The sequence below is a fragment of the Sesamum indicum genome, linkage group LG14 (assembly GCF_000512975.1).
Source record: "Sesamum indicum cultivar Zhongzhi No. 13 linkage group LG14, S_indicum_v1.0, whole genome shotgun sequence".
Classification (NCBI taxonomy): domain Eukaryota; kingdom Viridiplantae; phylum Streptophyta; class Magnoliopsida; order Lamiales; family Pedaliaceae; genus Sesamum; species Sesamum indicum.
In genome coordinates this window covers 4752412-4773222 of record NC_026158.1, presented here as the reverse complement: position 1 = coordinate 4773222, position 20811 = coordinate 4752412, and the positions used below count along the sequence as shown (strand labels likewise).

The 20811-nt window shown below is 34.0% G+C and overlaps 4 protein-coding genes across 5 annotated transcripts in view; 2 read left to right on the top strand and 2 right to left on the bottom strand.

Annotated features, from left to right (window-relative positions):
• The window catches only part of LOC105177030 (peptidyl-prolyl cis-trans isomerase CYP37, chloroplastic), a gene marked incomplete in the record, with an annotated part of 6763 nt that extends 2620 nt beyond the window's left edge, over positions 1–4143 (top strand). The window contains 9 exon segments of the mRNA XM_011100047.2: positions 1227–1334; positions 1601–1650; positions 1855–1957; positions 2256–2309; positions 2722–2841; positions 3062–3220; positions 3308–3430; positions 3517–3566; positions 3697–4143. Of these exon segments, the coding sequence (XP_011098349.1) occupies positions 1227–1334; positions 1601–1650; positions 1855–1957; positions 2256–2309; positions 2722–2841; positions 3062–3220; positions 3308–3430; positions 3517–3566; positions 3697–3808 (879 nt within the window).
• On the top strand, positions 7180–10802 carry LOC105177029 (mpv17-like protein). Of its 2 annotated transcripts, XM_011100046.2 has the most exons (7): positions 7180–7752; positions 8647–8787; positions 8884–8997; positions 9087–9260; positions 9838–9953; positions 10339–10426; positions 10524–10802. In XM_011100046.2, exons 1-7 carry the CDS (start codon positions 7261–7263, stop codon positions 10527–10529), a joined length of 1131 nt encoding a protein of 376 aa, XP_011098348.1. In that variant the 5' UTR covers positions 7180–7260; the 3' UTR covers positions 10530–10802. The 2 variants fall into 2 exon arrangements, with proteins under 2 accessions (XP_011098348.1, XP_011098346.1); XM_011100044.2 differs by having other exon boundaries at positions 10339–10802.
• LOC105177028 lies at positions 10700–12112 on the bottom strand. Its single transcript, XM_011100043.2, has one exon. It carries the CDS (start codon positions 11895–11897, stop codon positions 11601–11603), a length of 297 nt encoding a protein of 98 aa, XP_011098345.1. The 5' UTR covers positions 11898–12112; the 3' UTR covers positions 10700–11600.
• LOC105177027 (NAC transcription factor 56) lies at positions 16503–18076 on the bottom strand. The gene is made up of 3 exons (XM_011100042.2): positions 17758–18076; positions 17335–17645; positions 16503–17215 (listed from the first exon to the last, which is right to left on the bottom strand). The coding sequence occupies exons 1-3, from the start codon at positions 17939–17941 to the stop codon at positions 16694–16696; spliced, it is 1017 nt and encodes a 338-aa protein (XP_011098344.1). The 5' UTR covers positions 17942–18076; the 3' UTR covers positions 16503–16693.

Here is a 20811-nt window from a genome sequence, read left to right as displayed (position 1 = left end):
AGGGTTCTGTCCTCTATGCATCTCTCATAGATGGGAAGGTACTGTAGATGAAAGAGTGAAAGCTCATCTGGCAATCAAAAGTTACTATATGATCTCATTCATTATACATGAACTTGACTGGCAGGGTGCATTTTCTGTTTAGGGAGACTTTATCTAGTAGGTTTTGTAGTCCATTCACAGCGTTGTATGAGAACTTTAGTAATTAGTTCAACTTTCTTCGGTTGTAGCGCCTCCTTTTCTTGCTTGTCTAATGGGGTCCTCTTAGCAATAGAAGGAGGTGGTTTGGACTGGTCTACTTCTATCCAAATCCTTGTAGTGAAGTGGTTCAATATCCTTTAGATCCTTCCATTAATGATCGTCAGAACCTACTCACTTCAGAGGATCTGTCATTATATTACGAGTTAGTTAGGCCGGATGAATAACTTGTCTATCCTGTCATCCAGCTTCTCATAGATGACCATGCCCGCACTTCTTGTCCTATAGAATAGTTAGATCGAACCCCCTTTTGTCCAGTAAGTTTTTACTGCTACAATCGTGAGCGACATCAATCACGGATGGTCCTGAGACAACTTAGTAAATATTTATGAGTTGAATAAAATCAAGTTTTAATCACTATTTCTGGGCATCCAATCCCACCCCAAAACCACAAATACTGATTTAATACAGTTTCAACTTTCTATGAGCAAAAACACAGGCTCTCTGCAGTTCAACATAATTACCTTCATGATGTCCAATTATTCACTTTGAAACTCTAAAGCACTGTGGCCATCAAGATATCCAAGTATACTCAAAGAATCTACCTGTTTCTTACACATTTTTGCCAAGTGATTTCATCTGGTTAGGTTAAATCCTCTCATTTAGCTGCATAAGACAGATGGTGCACTCATTGGGCACCTGTTGATTTTATAGGCTCTCAAGTGCCCTTCCATCTTGATTTTCCAGAATTGAGCTGTACCTCTGTCACCTCTCAACTAAACCAGAAACTACCCAAACCTTTCAGTAGTATTTTATCTTTAGTGTTCTGTTTTCCAACATTATGTTCCCCACTTCTATTTTTCGTTTGAAACTTCAAAATGTAGGAATTTATATCCGTATGTGAGTCTGTCTTGTGAGACAGACGGGACTTACTCCAGAAATTAAATCAATTTTGCATCAAGGTTGTGTTGATTAGGTTTTTCGTAATGCAACAAATGCAAAACTTATAAGGATTTGTTTTCGCTTGTCAGGATGGGCTAAAAAGCCTTCTTGAAAGCATCAAGGATAAAGATGCAGACAAGGTATCAGTCGGCTTAGCATCTACACTGGATACTGTTGCTCAGTTGGAGTTGCTACAGGTATTTGTGATTGCTCCTGGAAACTGAGCAAGTATCATTCAAGCTTCACAAAATTGTACCCAGAAATCTTCTTGAATTTGTAGCTCTATACAAATGCTCATCAAGGAATTCCCACAAAAAAAAAAAAAGTGATAGTAAATGACGGAGAGAGGGGGAGAGCATAAGTTTATGTACTTATCACTTCTTGAGGTTTACCTTTTTTCTGGAGTGACGAGTTACATGTTCACAATTGATCAGTGATGTATCAAGGATGTATTTGTCAACAGGCTCCAGGGTTACAATTTCTGTTGCCTCAGCAATACTTAAACTACCCGCGGTACAGCATCCTGTCATGACACATCCAAGTTCTTTTTCTTGCATTTCCTTTCGTTATTTGCTACCTGGTAGCTTGTGTAACTATATTTGGTACTTTCCTCGATAAATTTTATCTTTGCTTCTGCAGTTAGAGTTATGAGCATAACATATAAAGAAGTCTAGAGGTAATTTTGCCTTATGGCTGATATTTTACCAATTTTGTTAGGCTTACAGGGAGAGCAGTTGTTGAATTTGCTATTGAAAAAGGAGATGGCTCAACGTTTTCTCCAGAAGCGGCTGGTCAACCCAGAAACATCGCAGTAATTCAGGTACGCTGAATTCCCTTATAAAGCACAAAATACTTACTCTAGCTGCCTCCTGGTCTGATTAATGTAGCAAATCTGTGAACTGGGTAAGTAGTCTTGTATTATGTCAACTACTGAAAATGACCCCTTAAGTTTAACGTATGCAGATTCTCTAAACATTTATGTCCTGTGAAGAACTGGGAAAAGATATACATTTAATCAGTGTTAACTTCATTCTTTAGTATCTGATCCATGAAGCACATGATATGTGTCATACGCTATAAATAAGCCATGTTTTCCTGACTTATTCATCTGGCTCTAGGTTGTCTTAGATGGGTATTCAGCTCCACTTACAGCAGGGAACTTTGCAAAACTGGTAAGGTATTGGATTCTTACTCCTCTTTCTCAGTACTTATAATTTTTCCTTCAAATGCTGGAAAATGCATTACTATTATCACAATTGGCCAATTTCCTTTTACCTGTTCTCTTTTATGTTAGAATTTGTTTCCAATCCTCTTACTTGGTGCTGTTCTGAATATTGATTTTCTGGATGCTACTGAATGATACTCCAGGCTTTGCCAAAAAAGGTGAATAAAAATTTTCAACTTGGGCTCGTATTTAAGAGATTGAAGTGTCTATTGGTTAAGATAATGTAGAAATGCGATCAACCTGAAGCTTCAGGAAAACACAAAAGTCACTTTATGCCAGTTGAATTCACTATAAATGATAAGATATTGTTACTCAGCTAGAAAATTGACTCCTGAAAACTTGACAAAATATACATGCAGGATAAGGACACCTCAAATTTGGTCCAACTATTGCAGCTTACATGCACCCAAACTGTAATGGAAAGAGGGGCAAGGTGTAAAATTCTGGGCCAGGATAATTCCTCCCAACATGACGAAATTGTAACCAACGTTAACCTTCACCTTGTTTTACATATTGAGCCTCAGAAAATTGACAGCCTGAACACCTATAGTCTGCAAAATGTTCATGTTTGCTGCATCTTCTCATTACTTAATATTGTTTTCTTTGATATTCCACAAGCATCAAATCTTCTATCTGCTTATAGGAGAAAACACAGTTTTTGCATCAACAATGATCAAATTGTGTGCTGATATATTTTAGGTGGTTGATGGGGCTTACGACGGGGTGAAACTTAATTGCACAGACCAAGCTATTCTCTCGGACACAGCAGCAGGAAAGGAGAAGGGCTACAGTGTTCCCTTGGAAATAAAGCCATCTGGGCAGTTTGAGCCTCTCTACAAAACAACACTAAGCGTCCAGGTTACATGCAGTTTTTATTCATTAATGCAACTTAACCAATAAATTTTCCTTTCCTTGGATGAGTGATGTTAAGATTTCCATGTGAAGGATGGAGAGCTGCCTGTTCTTCCGCTATCAGTCTATGGTGCAGTGGTCATGGCGCATAGTGAGGTTTCCGAGGAGTATTCTTCGCCCAATCAGTTTTTCTTGTATCTCTATGACAAGAGAAATGTGAGCAATATGAGTAGCCCCTTTTCTTTTTCAGTCCATATTCTTTCGCTTCAACCAAATAAAGTGAAACAACTCTTTCTTGGCAGGCTGGCCTAGGAGGGCTATCCTTTGATGAAGGCCAATTTTCTGTCTTCGGGTATGTCTTTTAAGCTAATCCATGCTTTATTTCTGTTCATATTTGAAATTAGACAAAAGCAAAAAAAAAAAAAAGAAAAAAGGTTTGCACATCTCATCACTTATGAAGTAGTACTGCTGTGTGATGACAGCTACACAACTGTGGGACGAGATATTTTATCTCAGATTAAAACTGGGGATGTTATTCGTTCTGCCAAGCTGGTAGAAGGCGAAGACCGGCTCGTTATGCCCAAAGAAAGTTAAAAGATAAACTCCCTCTTCATTTTTGAACAATTCCAAAAGCTCTTCTGGCTTACTTTTAGTTGATTCATTCATGCCTTTATCAAGATACATGTTCAGAGTTGGTATACTGTGATCTGATGAGAGATTTTTCTTGGTAGAAACAAGATTCTAGAGAAGCAAAATGTGTGTGGTATCTTCCTTGCCATTTCACTGTATTCTGTCCCCACTTTGATGTTGAATTCAGATGTTTTCCTATGAAGGGATCATCTCCATTTGCCATTTGGAGACAGATGGCCAGATACCAGAAAACTCTTTGCCCTCATTATGAAGCAAATTAAGATGGAACTTTTACCATATACTAGGGCCTTCCCTTTTACATGACAATTTACATTTTCCATTCAACAAAGATTCAAATTGAAAATAATGTAACTAAGGATAATATATTTACCATGTAATTAGTTCAAGTCCGACAATATTCGATTTGAATTAAAGTTTCTCATTTAATTAATTATACACATTTGTGCATTTTCTTATATGTAGTGATTATGTAAATGTCGAATTATGATAATTAAACTACGTTACTTGTCGAAAATGTGATATAATGTAAAACAAAGAGGTACATGTAAAAAGTGCTTGCATATCACGTGTTGAGTCATTGCCACATCGACCAACACATGAATCATTGTTGACCAGGTCAACATACTTATGCCCCGTCCAATTCAGTACATATTCTCGATCCTTCATACAGCTTCTACTAATTTTGTCGATAAAAAATCGAAAATCAAAACACAACCATTTATCTTTTTCTTTTTAGATGATTAAAAATAATAACCACACATTGATGAAATTATTGTAGAAAATAAAATTGTAACACCTATTAAATATTAATCACATCATTGAAACCCAAGAATCTCAAATGCAAACAAGAACAGCACAAAATCTTGAATCCAAAATGTTGAAGAATAGTGTGTGGTCCAAACAAAGCCAAGTTTACATGGTGGAAAATATGATCTAGAATTTATTCTATGACCCCACCCCACCTAACATGTGGATGTGGTGATGGTATACAAACCACGATTTTATGATCAAACACAAATATGACAACTCCCACTTGCGATATCTCTATTTATATTTTCCTTTTAATTTGTTTCCTCTAAAATTCAATGGACCTCAACTTCTATCCATTCTATTTCTTTATTTCTTTTTTTTTCTATAATATTCACATATTTATTTATATTATATTATATGTGGAAAAGAGATATTTTATATAAATCATTAATTTCTGTAGCCCACTATAGTAATTATTCTGGTTGAGCTGCACACTCACTAAATTAGGCCTAGGACTCAGTGTCCCTATAAATATTTCATTCTTTTTTTGTTAAATGCTGGAATATTTAATTTTCTATTGAGGAAACTAAAATCAACCCTCTCAAAATTTGGTATAATTACAAATATTTTTTATTATAATAAAATATGTAATTTTGAATGAAAGTATAGAATGATCAATTTTGCGCTTTCGGTATGTTTTTCTTTTTTGGACAATAAATTAAAAAATATAAAAAATCAGACGCGGTGGATGAATTTCTTTTTAAAGAATTTTAAAAAAATTATCGACTTATCCCATAAAAGAATTTTAAATAATTTTAAAAAATAAATAAAATTATAATTCATAGTCTACGAGGATATTTTGTCGGTTCATCACAAAAAATTGGATAGAAATCTAATAGAGATTCAGAGATTATGCTAATTGTTAGACGGTTGTTAAAATTAAGAGGGTACTGATATTTTTTCATACAATGACGAAGTATTTATAATTATACTAAATTTTAAGGAAGCTCGTTGCAATTTACCCTTTTCGATAATATAATTGAATAAATACTTGATGTTGTGTTCATTATAAAATTGTCCGTTTTACAACTCCTATAAACTAATGATGTTTAAATCTAGTGGTTATTAATTAAGGCTTAAGTTTTATGAACAAGTTTAAAAATTACGAGTTCGAACCTTACCAAATATGTGGATTTATTTTAACTTATTTCATCATTCTCAATTATATTAATGTATTAATTAAATCAATATATTATTTAATTCAATTAAATATTAATGCAATTACAAAAAATAAAAAAATCATAATTTACGGCAATACAAACGTTGTTTTCATAACATCAGACAATATATAACATTTATTCATATGAATCAGACTCATTCAATTTGTTATTACTTAGGTACAATTTAATTTATTTATATGTCACACTCAATAACATTATTTGGTATTTTTATCCGTAATTAATTTAACATGTGCTTTGAACAATTTATAAAAAATAATGTTGCATTTATCTATACTATTTATTATAGATAAATTATATAAATATTTCTTAAAATTAGGTTAAATTATACAAGCACCCCATGTATTTGACAAAATTACGATTACATCCTGTGAGGGGTGTTAGTGTAATATTTTTTAGGAGGTATTTGTATAAATTTTATATTTGAATAGAGAGTATAGTTGTAATTACAATTATAACATCAGGGAGTGTAGTTGTAATTTTATAAAAAATAAAAAATATTTATATATTTTAACTTAATCTCATATAATGCTAATGTTATGTACCCATTTATTAAGCATAAAAAATTAAAGTAATAAATTTGGTTACTGACTTGTGCGTGGATTGAAATACCCTCAATGAATTTTTTTTATTTATGAAATAATTATTTCTTTTATCACTTTGATTTTATTGATAATTTTTCGATTGCATATTAAATTTAAAATATTTTAGTAGTTATCATAAATTATTATTTTAATTTTCTTTTGTTAAATTAGTACACTAAAAATAATTACGTACACACATATTTTGATCACCAATGGATGCAGTAATTGTAGTTTTGTAACTTAGAATTATTGGTGATTTTGGTCCTATATGAATTGAATTTTATAATTTAGTTCTGTCATTTTAAAATTTTGATAATTTTAATTATTTTTTGACGAATTTAATCGAAAAATTGAATGTGACTTGAATATGACCCAATTAAATTAAAAGTTTAGTCTTATAAATTAATTCGTGCAGAAGAAAAAATACCATCTCTTAAATTGTAGGACTAAAATGCCAATTACTTTTAAGTTATAAGATTAGAATTATAATTTAATTTGATTTTGTACAAGTCATCTATAATTTTTTAATTAAATTGATAGAAAAAGACTAAAATTTTCAAATATTTAATTTTGCAGGACTAAATTGAAAAAGTTGATTTGTATGGACAAAATTAGTTTCATGGGAGTAAAATTACATTTCTTTGCCTAATGCTATGCACCTGTAAAGAAGTGCCACGTGTTTCACGGTCACCACAGCATCAATACCCATCAACCAATGAACCTAGCTATCATATAAAAGATACCACTATCCCAAAGGCTGAAACTGGTTTGAGTTGACTCAGAGTGGGATTTGTGATCACCGGCCACAAGGCCAGCCACCGCAATGGCCGCCGCCGCCGCCTCCATCACCCCGCTTTCTATCTCTAAGTCCAAAACCAAACCCAACAACGTTCCCTCCTTTAAACAACCGCCGCTGCCCGCCGCCGGCAAGATTTCCTTGAAATCCAGCCTAAGAAGACAGTCTTTACAGCTGGTGGGGTCGGTGGCGAACGAGTTTGATGTCATCCCCGTTCAGAGTGACGACATAGTGGACCAGCAGGACGGCGTCGTTTGCATCCAAAGAGAAGGGGAAGCGACGGAGGTGGATCAGATGGTTGGGGGGTTTGGAAGTGAGGCTTCGGGGAGATTGTCGTTTGAAGGTGCAGCTGGGTTCTCGTCTGCTGCTTCTAGTGCAGGTGGACCGGGCTCTGGTGATGGGAAGAGCCAGGAGGACATGGAGAGGCTTGTTGATAGGGCCATTAATGCTACTATTGTGTTGGCTGCTGGATCTTTTGCCATCACCAAGCTCCTTACAATTGATCATGATTATTGGCATGTGAGTTAAGTTCCTGTTTGAGCACTTTTTGTTCTTTGTTCTTATGTGAAATTTGGGAATGTTTGCCTTTCTTTTGAGGGGTGGGGATGTGGTTTTTTGAGCTTAAATTGGAGCATTTGATGTAGTCATAGCTATGGTGATATTTACTATTGTTGTTGAATATGTTCAACGGAGTGCTGAAAGATTGATTTTTACATAATAAGTGGACTGGAGAAATTCTTTATTTAAATAGATTCGTGCTGCTTCTTGCTAGTTTCAGCAATTATTCCTGAGTACTTGGGATGGGCCTTTGCAGTTTAGTTTCAGTTGAAGTGTGGTTCTGGTTGTATAAGTTGTATTTGTTGTTCCGACGAAACGAGTGCTGCTGCATTGTTAGGTACATAATTTGCTGTTTCGCCTTTATTATAATTTTTTCGACATTCTGGTGGGGTTTGGTTTGGAACTGATTTTTCTCTGCCTCTTAATGAGTTTATAGTTTTAAGCCTTTGTGCGGAAAAGTATTAATTGTCTGAAAGTGGGTTTAGTGTTGTACGTGTTGAGGTGAATACAACTGCTGGCTGGTAACTTACTTGCCAGAATGCTTTAAATTGTTGATGTATATATATGGTTTCGTCAAAGTAGATCATGAGCCATTTTCTCAACATCAGATGGTGGAGCATCTAACTCTTACTCAAAATCAGCCATGGGTTTGATCTTATATAATCTTTTCTGCTGTTTTTACTGATGTTCTAATGGTTTTATGCTTCTAGTAATTTGTCAACCAAAAAGATGTCTTCCCTCTTTCTTCCATGCTATTTTCTTCACAAGTGATGTGCTTATATTAGATATATTCTTACTCAGAATGCATGCCTATGCATTGGATATAATGGAGACTCATTTGCTCTGTTTATCTAGGGATGGACCCTCTATGAAATATTGAGATATGCTCCCCAACACAACTGGAGTGCATATGAGGAAGCTCTTAAAACAAACCCCGTCTTGGCAAAAATGGTCATAAGTGGAGTAGTTTATTCCGTGGGGGACTGGATTGCACAGGTCGGTATTTTAATTTGACGAAGAAACAACTCTAGAATTTGTGGATTCTGGTGGCTTGATAATCAGTGGTTGATGAGTTCACCTGATACTTTGTAGTGCTATGAAGGGAAGCCTCTGTTTGAGTTTGATCGTGCACGCATGTTCCGATCTGGTCTACTCGGTTTTACATTGCATGGATCCCTTTCTCATTATTACTACCAGTTCTGTGAGGTAATTGATGCGGTATCTTCTCCTTTTACAGTTTTTGGTATTTACTTACAATTCCCCTAAATTTCTGAAGAGTCTGTCATGGTTTTCAGGCTTTATTTCCTTTTGATGATTGGTGGGTGGTCCCTGCTAAAGTAGCCTTTGATCAGACAGCATGGTCTGCAGTTTGGAACAGCATTTACTATACACTTTTGGGAGTTCTTCGTCTTGAATCTCCTCTCAGTATCTTTAATGAATTGAAAGCTACATTTTGGCCCATGTTAACCGTAAGAACTCTTACTCCACTTTGGACTCATTCCTTTCATCTCTTAATGCATAAAATGAGCTTTGAAGACATCCTCCGTTACTTAGATGTCATTCATGGTGGTCAATCAGATCTGCGATGCATGTTATATACCAAAATTCATTTTGCACTATGCTTTGCACCGATCTTCTGGCTTTACTGATTGTGTAAAACATCTACTCGTCTGTTCACAAGTATGCTTAATTTCTCTCTAGTTTAAATTTGAATTAGTCTACAGTGCCATACACGTTAAAGTTGGTTTATTGAAAAATTTCTTGGGCTGTAACATAGAAAAAAAATTGAAGATTGTTATATCAAGGAGTACGAGAAATGCCAATGTCATTATTATCAGCTTATTTCTGTGTGTAATCCATACTCCTGTGCAACTGTTTTTTGTGTGTCATGCTAGTCAGGTTTAAATTTCATAGTTTCTTCTGCTATTACGAATTAGCTAAAACTTTTCTTTATGACACCGAGATCAATTGCATTATTCCTCCTGCTGCTATATGCATTTCTTTTGTACTTTAATTGTGCTCTGAAACATGCTCCATAACTCTCAGGCGGGCTGGAAGCTTTGGCCTTTTGCTCATCTGATTACCTATGGTGTGATCCCCGTCGAGCAAAGGCTTCTTTGGGTTGATTGCGTGGAACTCATTTGGGTCACCATACTTTCAACGTAAGCATTGTGTTACAACAGCTTCAGATTTACAATTATTTCTAGGGTGAACATCTAAACTTTCCTAGATTACAAATAGTGTCAGGAAAACCCATCTCTAGAAGGTCCTTCAAGGATGATCATTCTTATGCAATAATAATGTAAATCTTGTTCCAGAAACTGTGATTGAACTATCTAGCTGACTAGCTCTGCCCAATAGCTAGCTTTATAAGGATAGTTGAATCTCTCATAGATATGCAGTCTACTGTGGTCTTTATTGATATGCCTGTATGTGTACAAGTTGCTTTCCCATCCAGACCCCTCAGCTTCATGACTTGGGGGTATCGTTATGTCCTGCTGTTGCATCGTGTGCTGAGAACTCTAAATTTCATTTTTCATTTGGCAGTTACTCAAACGAGAAATCGGAAGCCAGAATATCTGAAGCACCAGTTGAAGCTAATGCCACTCTGCCGTCATCAAAAGGTCCATCCGAGGTATTCCATGACTAAAATTGTCCTATAAAATATATGGGATTTCCTCTTTGGGTAATTCTGATATGCTGCCCCGTTCCCTGGTTCACCTTAAATGAAGGAGTAAAAGAACTGAAGATCAATGATGAGATCATGAGAGAAAGATGAGTTCTCCTAATCCTTTATTGCAAAGAGAGAACAAACACTCTCTATATGAAGGTGGGACGGGCTATGTCGCAGGCGTTGTAAGGTATTAAGGAAACAGAGACGGGTAGGTGTAAATTTGTACATTTCCGAGTATTATCTGTAACTTAGGCAAACATCGCCTATCATTCATGCGTGAATGAAAATAATATCGAATATTAACCCGTACAAGAGCTAAAGACTATTGCAGTTCCAACTTTGCTTTCTCTTCTTCCTTATTTCTTAGACTCAAGCCCCAAGTGATGGATGCTGATACATGAAAGGAAGAAATATACATGTAAAGTAGTTTTTGCAGGCAAACTGAAGCAGTTCATATGCTTTATTTCAAATTGTTTTTCATCTTGTATTCTGCATTTCATATACTTGTAATATGTATAAAATTCATATCCCTTTATGCTTAAGGGACCATTTTATACATGTTTCATATATATGTAAATGAAATACTAATTTAAATTAAAAGATAAATTTGGAGTCGTTTGTATAGAATCGTTTAATCGATATTATTTATTACAAGCATTATCAAACTTTCTTGTGTATCTAATACCACTACGGGGATCTTCTATTACATTCTGGTGTTGAAGCAATGTGCTGTAGATATTGCATACCAATGCATGATTGACACGTATTTCTTTATAGAATTAAATCATAATTTAAAAGCGGAGATGTATATCATTCGTGTCTTGATTTGATTATTATTGCGTTGACACCAAAATAAAATAGAAGATTTTCTGTCATGCACGGAATGAATTTTTTGTTGCATCTTATATTATGTTTCTTATATATACGTCACGTGTGTAATGATTATATTGTTAATTTTATCTAATTTTTATACACGGAGTAATGGAACATGAGATTTAACAGGAAACTCAACGGTAAACTAAATCCAATCTAGTAAAAAAAAAAAAAAATCTGGGTATAAATCCAAAAAAAAAAAAAAAAATGAGATTTTTTAAACTCTCATATGATGTACATTCAAAAAATTAGAGACTACCAATCAAGCCATAGACATGTTGGAGAGACGGCTGGGCGTCGGCCTGAAATTCCACCACCTCCATGTCGGCTTCTGACACGGCGGCGTCAGCGCCCTTCTCACGACCTCTTTACTTCCCTGCCGTGCCCTTGACCTTGACCTGTATCCAGATGTAGCCCCTTGATCATTCCGGTGGCCTCTGTGCATGCAGTGGGATCCAGACGACGTCGGATAACCATTCCGGCGACTGATCGAGTTCTTGCCAGCCCCAGTTCCGGCGGCTGACGCCGGCGGTGGAAGCCCTTTGGTGCTCTGATCCATCTGACGGAGTGTATAATTATGCAGTTTCTGCGACTGGTGAGTGATCAAGTTCTTGAGTGTTGGATTTGTGGGAGTTAATAGCAGTGGATTTGTTCTTGTAGTTGAGGGTGTTGGCGGGTTGAGTCCTTGGCAACTTCTGTGTATTCAAAGGGATTGGGCGTCAAGTGTTTGACTTTGATTCAATAACTAAGACGGCAATGAGAAAATTAGTTGAAGTAGAGCTGGTAATAGCAATACATGACACGCTGTTGGTTGACTGTTGACCATGTCCACGCACAGAGGAACAAGGTTTTGAATGAAGAATCCATGATTGAATCGGATAAATTATCGGTCCGATAGGAATATTGAAAGAACAAGACTATTACATTCCTTTTTTTTACCAGGTTTGATGTAATTATAGGTAAATTTTTTGTGGTTTGAAAATTTGCGTCTAACATCTATTACATTGTTTTCATTTAACAGAAAGATTTTTCGTTAGTTAAAACTCACATAATCTGTTGATATTAATAAAAAAAATTGAACGAGAATCTATATGTACGCTCGATGGACTTGTTGTAGGACAAACAAATATTTTTTTGACCAAAATGTCTTTATATATTTTCACAAGCTAATGCATGAAAGGGGTATGTCTTCATTCTTGTAAGGATAGTTTTATAAGAAAAAGATTTGTGACTGAAATAAATCAGTATTCAGTCAAATAAGGATAAATATTGATTTTTCTTCAGTTTTTTTGCTAATATGTAAATTCAGTGAATTTTAACTAACGAGTATTTATTTGTTAGATAAAAACAAATATCAGGAGTATTAAATGTAATTTTTTAAATTAGAGGAATTTATGAATAATTATACCAAATGTCAGGTAATGAGGTGTAATTATCCTTTTTACTTATTTTTTGAGATAATATATTACATCCACTACAAGAAATAATGCTGATTGCAATAACATATATTCCTTATAAAATAATAAAATCTATTGCTAATGTAAATTGATGACAAATTTAATAGAAATTTTACCTGCACTTAATTAACTCGATGCTGATTTTAATATTATATATTTTTTAGTGATAATTCGATATGATGTACATTAAAAATTAAAAAAAAAAACAATAAACATTCTTTACTCATTTACTGTCCTCACATATATCCCATTATTAGTATTATAAAATAAAGATATAATTAACAAATATAAACTATTAGTTGTCCAATTTGAACCCGACCTAAAGCTCGTCGGAATCAATTATTTGATTAGAAGTGACCTATTTAATAATAATCGAATAAATATTTATCTGTGGGCTATGTGCAGAATCGGTCTTGTGGGCTTGGATGGAATTGTGGGGATTATTATCACAGCTTGAGGAGAGATTCGTGTCCTGAGGCCTGGGGACGACCTGACCACGCTTCAACTATTATAATAAAAGTTACCATTTACCTTAAAGAAAAAAAATATACATCCATACCATGATACTCGTAAGATATTGTCAAAATTACAATATTAACCCTAACAAAAGAAATTGTGGGGCCAACACCTGGAGCCCAATTTTTTCATATAAACGTAATGTTGTGACAGACTTCACGTCTAAAATGAAAGTGAATTGAAGTGAGTGAGAGATGCATGAAGGGGTGGGATGGATGGAAATAAGAGTAAATGAAGGAGAAAAATAGAGATGATTGATACATGTATAGGGTTGTGAAAGCCCCTTTGACAAGAGCCTATAAATATCTAAGTGGTGAACTCCATAATCGCATTATCTATTTTCCATAAAAAGCGCTGGTGGGGATGAAATAATGTAGTAAAGTTGTTTTGTACTCTTGCCCTAAACTGGAACGCGATTAACGATAATAAATTAGTGAGAGATAAAAAAGATTCCCCTCTTTCTTAATGACAGGTGCTCCTCTGCCTCTCCTCATAATGGTCCCTCCAATTCCACCTTAATTGCTTTGCACCCACCACAACCCCTTCTCTCTCAAATTCCCACCTTAATTAATTCCCAGTTCAAGTGAAACGACCTGTGTTATTTTCTTAATTTTAAAAAAATATAATTTTTATTGTGATTAATTATCATAGTTAAAAATAAAAAAAATATTAATTAATTATGATCGCGCATGCAATGACTATTTGTCGTTATATATTTTTGCAAATAGGGAGAGAAAAATATTAGCTGCAGATGTTGATTATCTATAGCGAATGTTTTAACTATAGGTAAAATCATGGTAGATGTTGATTAGTCGTGGTTAAAATTTAAGTTTTTGCATCGATTTTATTTGGTTATGGTAGATAATAACGATTTGCTAATTCATAATGTAGGGAATAATTTTTTTTTTTTTTTGTAATGTCATGATATAGCTTATGTAATTACGGGGATGTTTCGTGATTTTATAGAAGCTCAATTCCTAACATTTTATAAATGTTGAAGTTTAATTATAAATGTGACAAAATCTTTTTAAAAGAAGTTTAATTTATATATTGGATCAAAAAATAAAATGCTACGAGCTTATACAGTTAGTCTTTAACTTATTTTTTAAAATTTTAGTAGATTCTTTCAATTTTTGGTCGATTTGGTTACATAATTGTCGCTATTACTAATATTTTATAGGCTTTAAGAACTTATTTTTAATGTATGAATTAACATCTTATAAGTTCTTATAAGACCTATGTTTAACGAGCTTACACTACAAAAAAATTAAGTTTTCGCTACACTATAAATGACCACAGCTTAATACTATTAACCACGGTTAAATAAAATCAAAGCAAAAATATAAATATTTACCATGGTTCTGGCCACGATCAATATTTTAGCCACACTTGCAGAAACAACAGCTAATAGCCGTTGTAAAGCCGTGGTTGATTTGTATTTGTTACAATTTTCTTCTTTTAGCTTTATTAATTAATCGTAGCGAAAAATTATATTTTTTCTAACGTTGTAAGATGTTTTTAATTTATTGACAAACTTGCTTGTAGTAATAGATTCATTACTCTATTATTCTGAATAATCTTAGTGCATTTTGCAGTTCGATCAGACTGTGGCAATATGCTAATTCTTTGAGCAGTAGTAATAGTTCATGACATGTTATAGCAGTGGAGTAACTCTCGTGATTATACGTAAAAAAGAGAGTTGCTACACTGATCGTCCCATCTCGACTTTTTTGATATACCAAATATATATATATATATATATATATATATATGAGCCAGGTCATTTGGGAGCACCAAGAAAAGGACAGCCACAGCGGGATATCTGTAAATGTTTTTATGGAGATGGAAACAAGGAAATTTTTGAAGTTGATGGAAATGAAAGCTGGCATTAGGACAAATTGTACGATGATGTTGTGCTTAATTTCTCTCTAATCAAAATTCATATTACCATCTCTACCTACTTTTCTTTTTTTAATTAAAATATAAAATAAATTACATTGATACACTTGAACTTATGTCACAATGCATAAAAACCCCCGACTTTTATAAAATTATAACTATATTCCCTGACATTATAGTTGTAATTATAATTACACCCATATTCAGAGACAAAGCTTACACCAACACTCCCTGAAAAATATTATACTAATACCACTCAGAGGGTGCAACTGTAATTTTATAAAAATAAATAGGTATTTGTGTATTTCGACGTAACTTGAGGACTGTTAATGAAATTTAACATTTAATATATATCTGAAAGAAAATGATGGCAACCGAATAATGCAAAAATTGCTTGTTTGGTGTGGTTACTTTCCAAGTGGAATTAAGTGCATTTTAACAATACTTGTATTAGGTAAATAAACTATTAATATTCCATATTTTTTTTAAAAAAAAAAATACTTTTATTGAAGATACTGGGAATTTATTAATTAAATGTTTCTTTACAAATCTTGGTCCAAAAAAATAAAATAAAAATATTTGTCGGAGAATCATATTAATTAATTTATCTCATCAATCATCAGAAAAATCTCAGCGATTCGTCTCTTTAGTTCCATTGCCCTACAAATACAGTACTATTATTAAATATCCTATTCGTCATAAATTACTCGACAAAAAATTATAATCTATAGTTTTGTTTATTCTAATTTTAGACGTACATCGTCAGAAAATCTGTTCATCAGCGTAATATATGTGATATATATGTTAGCTAATTAACAAAAAAATAAAATAAAAGAAAAATGCAAAAACTATATTTTATTAAAATATAGAATACTTTATATTTATATGTTTTTATTAATTTAGGGTTTTCAAGAATTCCACTCTTCATATCAACTTACGACATGCATGTCATATATATATATATATATATTCAGTTGATGTGTGGAATTTAATTAACAAATAATCATAAAAATAAAGAAAAATAAAATTCCCAGTATTTCTCTCCTTTTTTTTTTTTTTTAATTTGGTAAAAATGAATATAAATACAGTGCTGTATTATTAAAACAGGAAAAAGAAAAAGAAAATGATATATTAATGACGAATATCTTTAATTATTCTACTTCTATACAAGAAATCAGATACAAGATTTCCTTAATTTTCATCAGCTGTGTGATCAAACACAGTATACAACAAAAGAAATAAAAAGTGAAAGTTACAATATACATATTTATATAAATATGCACCTATATATATATTTAAATAGTAAAATAACCTGTGTAATAATAATAATAATATTTTTGTGTATATTCTTCATGACCTATAGCTAGCAACAAAATCTCCAATAAATTCCCATATCTGCTTAGTTTTTCTTTTTAATTATATTAATATATACTAAAATCCTCCCAAGAGAAAAAAACAAAAAGAAACAAGCATTTCTAATGAACTAAGAGTACCAATTCATCCCAGAAACCTGATACGTTTGCTGTCCGAAAACCCCATTTTCAAGGTTTCCCAGCATTGTCTGTTGCTGCAGAGAAGGTGTTTGTGGCAGTTGGCTGAGAATAGTTGCTATAGATGTCGTCTCGTCCGTTCTGCCAACGCAGTTTTCAGACAGGAACCTCTTAGTTGAGGCAGAATTATCGTTCCCCTCCACGTCGTTCCAGTACAAATTGGGCAGCGCCCGCTTTGTAGGGAGCAGGTTGTGAGCCACTAGGGGTAGCTGTTGATGATGATGATGATGACCAGTACTTGCCTTATTTGTCCCTAGATGAGAATTCATTGAATCATTCATCATCATACCTTCGTAATAGTTTTGGTGATCGTTGTTGTCCAAGAATTTATGTTGTCCGATTGATATAGTTGGTGGGATCGAACCAATCACATCGTTCAGCTCGTCCCGTTCTTGATCCACCGGCCTCTGCGCGTTGTTCTTCTTGTAAATTCGGCACAAAACCCAATCATCAAGCTGAAATATATATATACACACATGTAATTAAAAATCAATCAATCAATCAACATGCGGGAAAAAAAAAAAGAAATAGAATCTTATGATTAAAGTATATATATATGTGGTGTCTGAATTACTCTTAGTGAGGCCTTCTTGTTGCTAAAGTCACAGCCCGGTGGCTTATTCGAGGCGGGCTTATTATCAGCGAGCCTGTATTCATGCATGATCCAGTTGGTTTTGATCCCTTTAGGCGGCTTTCCGCCGTAGAAAACCAGAGCTTTCTTCACTCCAACTTTCTGCGTCCCGCCGGCCGTCAGCACCGGCTTGTCGGTCCCCGTAGCCTTCCAATAACCCGATGTCGCTGCGCGGTTCGGCCGTGCCCCGTTCGGGTACTTCCTGTCCCTCGGGCTGAAGAAATACCACTCTTGCTCCCCAAATATAGCCTTTGCTGAAAAAAAATCAAAATAAAAAAAAAATAATAACAAAAACAACCACAACAATCATAATAACAATATAATTACGACCAACAATATCAGATGTGTACTAAACGGTAACGTTACCGGGAAGTTCCCAAGGATCATATTTGTAGAGATCGACCTCGGCTATGATGGAGACGGGCAACGGGGCGGAGGCGGCCTTCTTCTTGAGGTAGTGCACCACCAATTCTTCATCGGTGGGGTGGAAGCGGAAGCCGGGCGGAAGCTGAGGCTGTTGGGAGCATGTCGACGAGTCAGTACTCTCCATGATTTTTTATTTTTATTTTTTCCAAAATTATTAGTAATTTATAACCAATGATGAAAATTCAGGATAAGTTGGAAGGTTTAGGACATAGGAATTGGTGGGAGAAGAAGAAGAGCATGGTAAGAAAAATACAAAATGTTGGGCATACACCACTTCTCTTTATTACACCGTATAAACGGGCGATTTGGGGATACGGTACAGCGCCCGTATGTGGTCCCTGCATGTAGGGAGCCAATGGGAGTGGGGAGGGGAGGGCTAAGACGTCATTTCACAAGTGGGATTAGCGTAGCTGCGGCGGAGGCGATTAGGGCTTAATGATGACGCAATTAGTAATTAGAGAGCCCAAAATTAGGCGATTAAAAAACCGACACGCACGTGATGGAAGGACGAATGAGGAGGGGACACGTGGATGGGAATTCCGGCGGGGACCACGCAGCTACAGAAAAGGGCAACAGAAAATATATATATATATATATATTCAAGAATTTGGTTTTTGATAAGGTGAAGGATAAGCCTGAGTGAGTGTGAGTGTGAGTGTGAGAGTGAAAGTTGGGAGGTGAAATTTTGAATGGACAAGTACAATATTCCCTCTTCATCTCAAATCTACATAAATATTTCTTTTAAATACTTTTTTTTTTTGGCAGCTTAATTGCAAAATCACTTTTGATCAATCCTAATTCTTCAAGAGTTTAATAATCTATAATACGGAAAATTATTCGTTTAGTCTTTCAAATTTATTTATTCTTTAAATTTACTCATTTCAGTTTTAGTTCGATAACTTTCAAAATTGCTTAATTTTAGTCTTTCGACCCAATTTCTGATCAATTACAATATTTCAAATTAAATTTTATAAAACCAATATGCTATAATGTCTCTAGAACTTGGGGGTAGGGGGGGTTACTACTTCATTTAAATTTAAAAATTGGTCAAGAATGAACCCTCCACAAATATAAATTATTCTATGTACCACTTATAAATTTAAATTTGATTGTGCAAGTCAAATTTAAATTCTAGCTAGGTCCAATTTACAATAAAAAGGAAAGCCTAACAATTTATGGTACGAGGAATAGTCCCATCCTTACAATGTTGGTGGTTGGTATATATTTTCCCGGAATTGTCATTAATTTTTTCTTTTTCCTATTATCATAATTTATGTTGTGGAAATTTTTGGTTTTATTGCCAGCGCCGTCTCAAACTACTCCCATTAAATAATTATGGAACTGGTAACTTATTAATGTACTGATGTAATTATTCATAGATTATGAATATTAAATATTGAATGTAATAAATGATATAGAGAAGTTAGATCTTGAATTTAATTGGTGGGGTTGGGGGAGGGGGTGGAAGTCTTGTCTCTATCCCAAATATTTGGATCCGACCTTAAAAATGAAAGGCTGTTAGGTTTGTTGGGTAGTTCTCAATTTATAATTTTTTAGTACCCTGCATTTGAACGGTTATCTAAGCCGTACAACTAAACCTCACAAGTACAGTGAATACATATTTTCACGGTAAAGGAAATAAGGTATCTGTAATAGGTCCTATGACAGGTATACAGAGACACGTGGCATGATATGAATTATTCAGTCTAGATCGGCTCTGACCGGCCTATAGGAAATATAAGCGGATGTTGATCTGTCTGAGGGTGTATTACATACAGTAGGGGCGTTCTTACCCTTCTTAAAAAATATTTCAAATTTAACCCATCAAATGCATTCGGATCAAAAGTTTTAAATTTGAATCAGGTCTGATCAGATTTGTCGTGTGATTGATTTACAATTTTAAAAGGAGTGGTCAGACACATAGCAAGTAGAGTTACACTTACTGTGTGATTTGTTCGATTTCGGCCAGCTAAGAATTTTTTATTAAGTTCTATTAAACTTATCCTATAATTGATATACAATTTAAAAAAAAAAAAGAACCAATCATAAAATAAATTTATAATAATTTGATTGTTTTCGACCAAATCTGATTTAAATAAAAAATTTCGATTCAGTTCCACGTGAAAAGCAAATAGAAGCATTTAATGTGGAGGTTTACAAAGTTTAGTGTAAATAATTGTGTGTCCGAAAATCTTGTTGAAACTATAGCACACATAGGGGAGATGGGTGGGGTCTGCTGCTGGTTCCATAATGGACCAAGGCCTCGTTTGGGAGTCAAATCGTGCACTCCATTTTTATCATATCACACACACACACACACACACACACACACACACAAATTCAAATCACAATTTAATCCGAGGTACTTATACTATGATAATGAGTGGGCATATCCTTCTGAATTATAGTATTTAAAATGAGCATAATGGCAACAAGTAGACATCATGTTTGATGTGGACCAATTGCCCCCAAACAGTGCTTTGTCCATAACTATTAAGAACACTACGTTACAAGGAAACATACAGTTAGACGGGACGTAACTAAATATTTAATTACAGGGCAAATTACGTCATTTTTTTTCTGATATTTTGATATAATTATAAATATTTTTTCATAGGTCGAGAACCTATCTATACCCTCCTGATATATAATAACGTTCATCCAATAATTAACTTATTCCGTTAGCTTCATTAATGTTTCATTCAAATTTTATATCTGATTGTCCAAAATGACCTTCCGGACCCTTAATTATAATTTACATACTTTTATTAAAATAAATTATATTATTTTTTATAATAACGTCCGTCTAACATCTTATTTTTTTTATTTATTTTATTTTTTTAAAAAAAAATCAGTAAGAATAAAGTTGACATGTCCATCTTACTGTGCAAGTGTTACATAATTATAACGCATATAACCAGTTATCGATAAATTCTCAAACAATAAAAAATATTTATAATTATATCAAATCTTATATATTTTATAATTAATTAC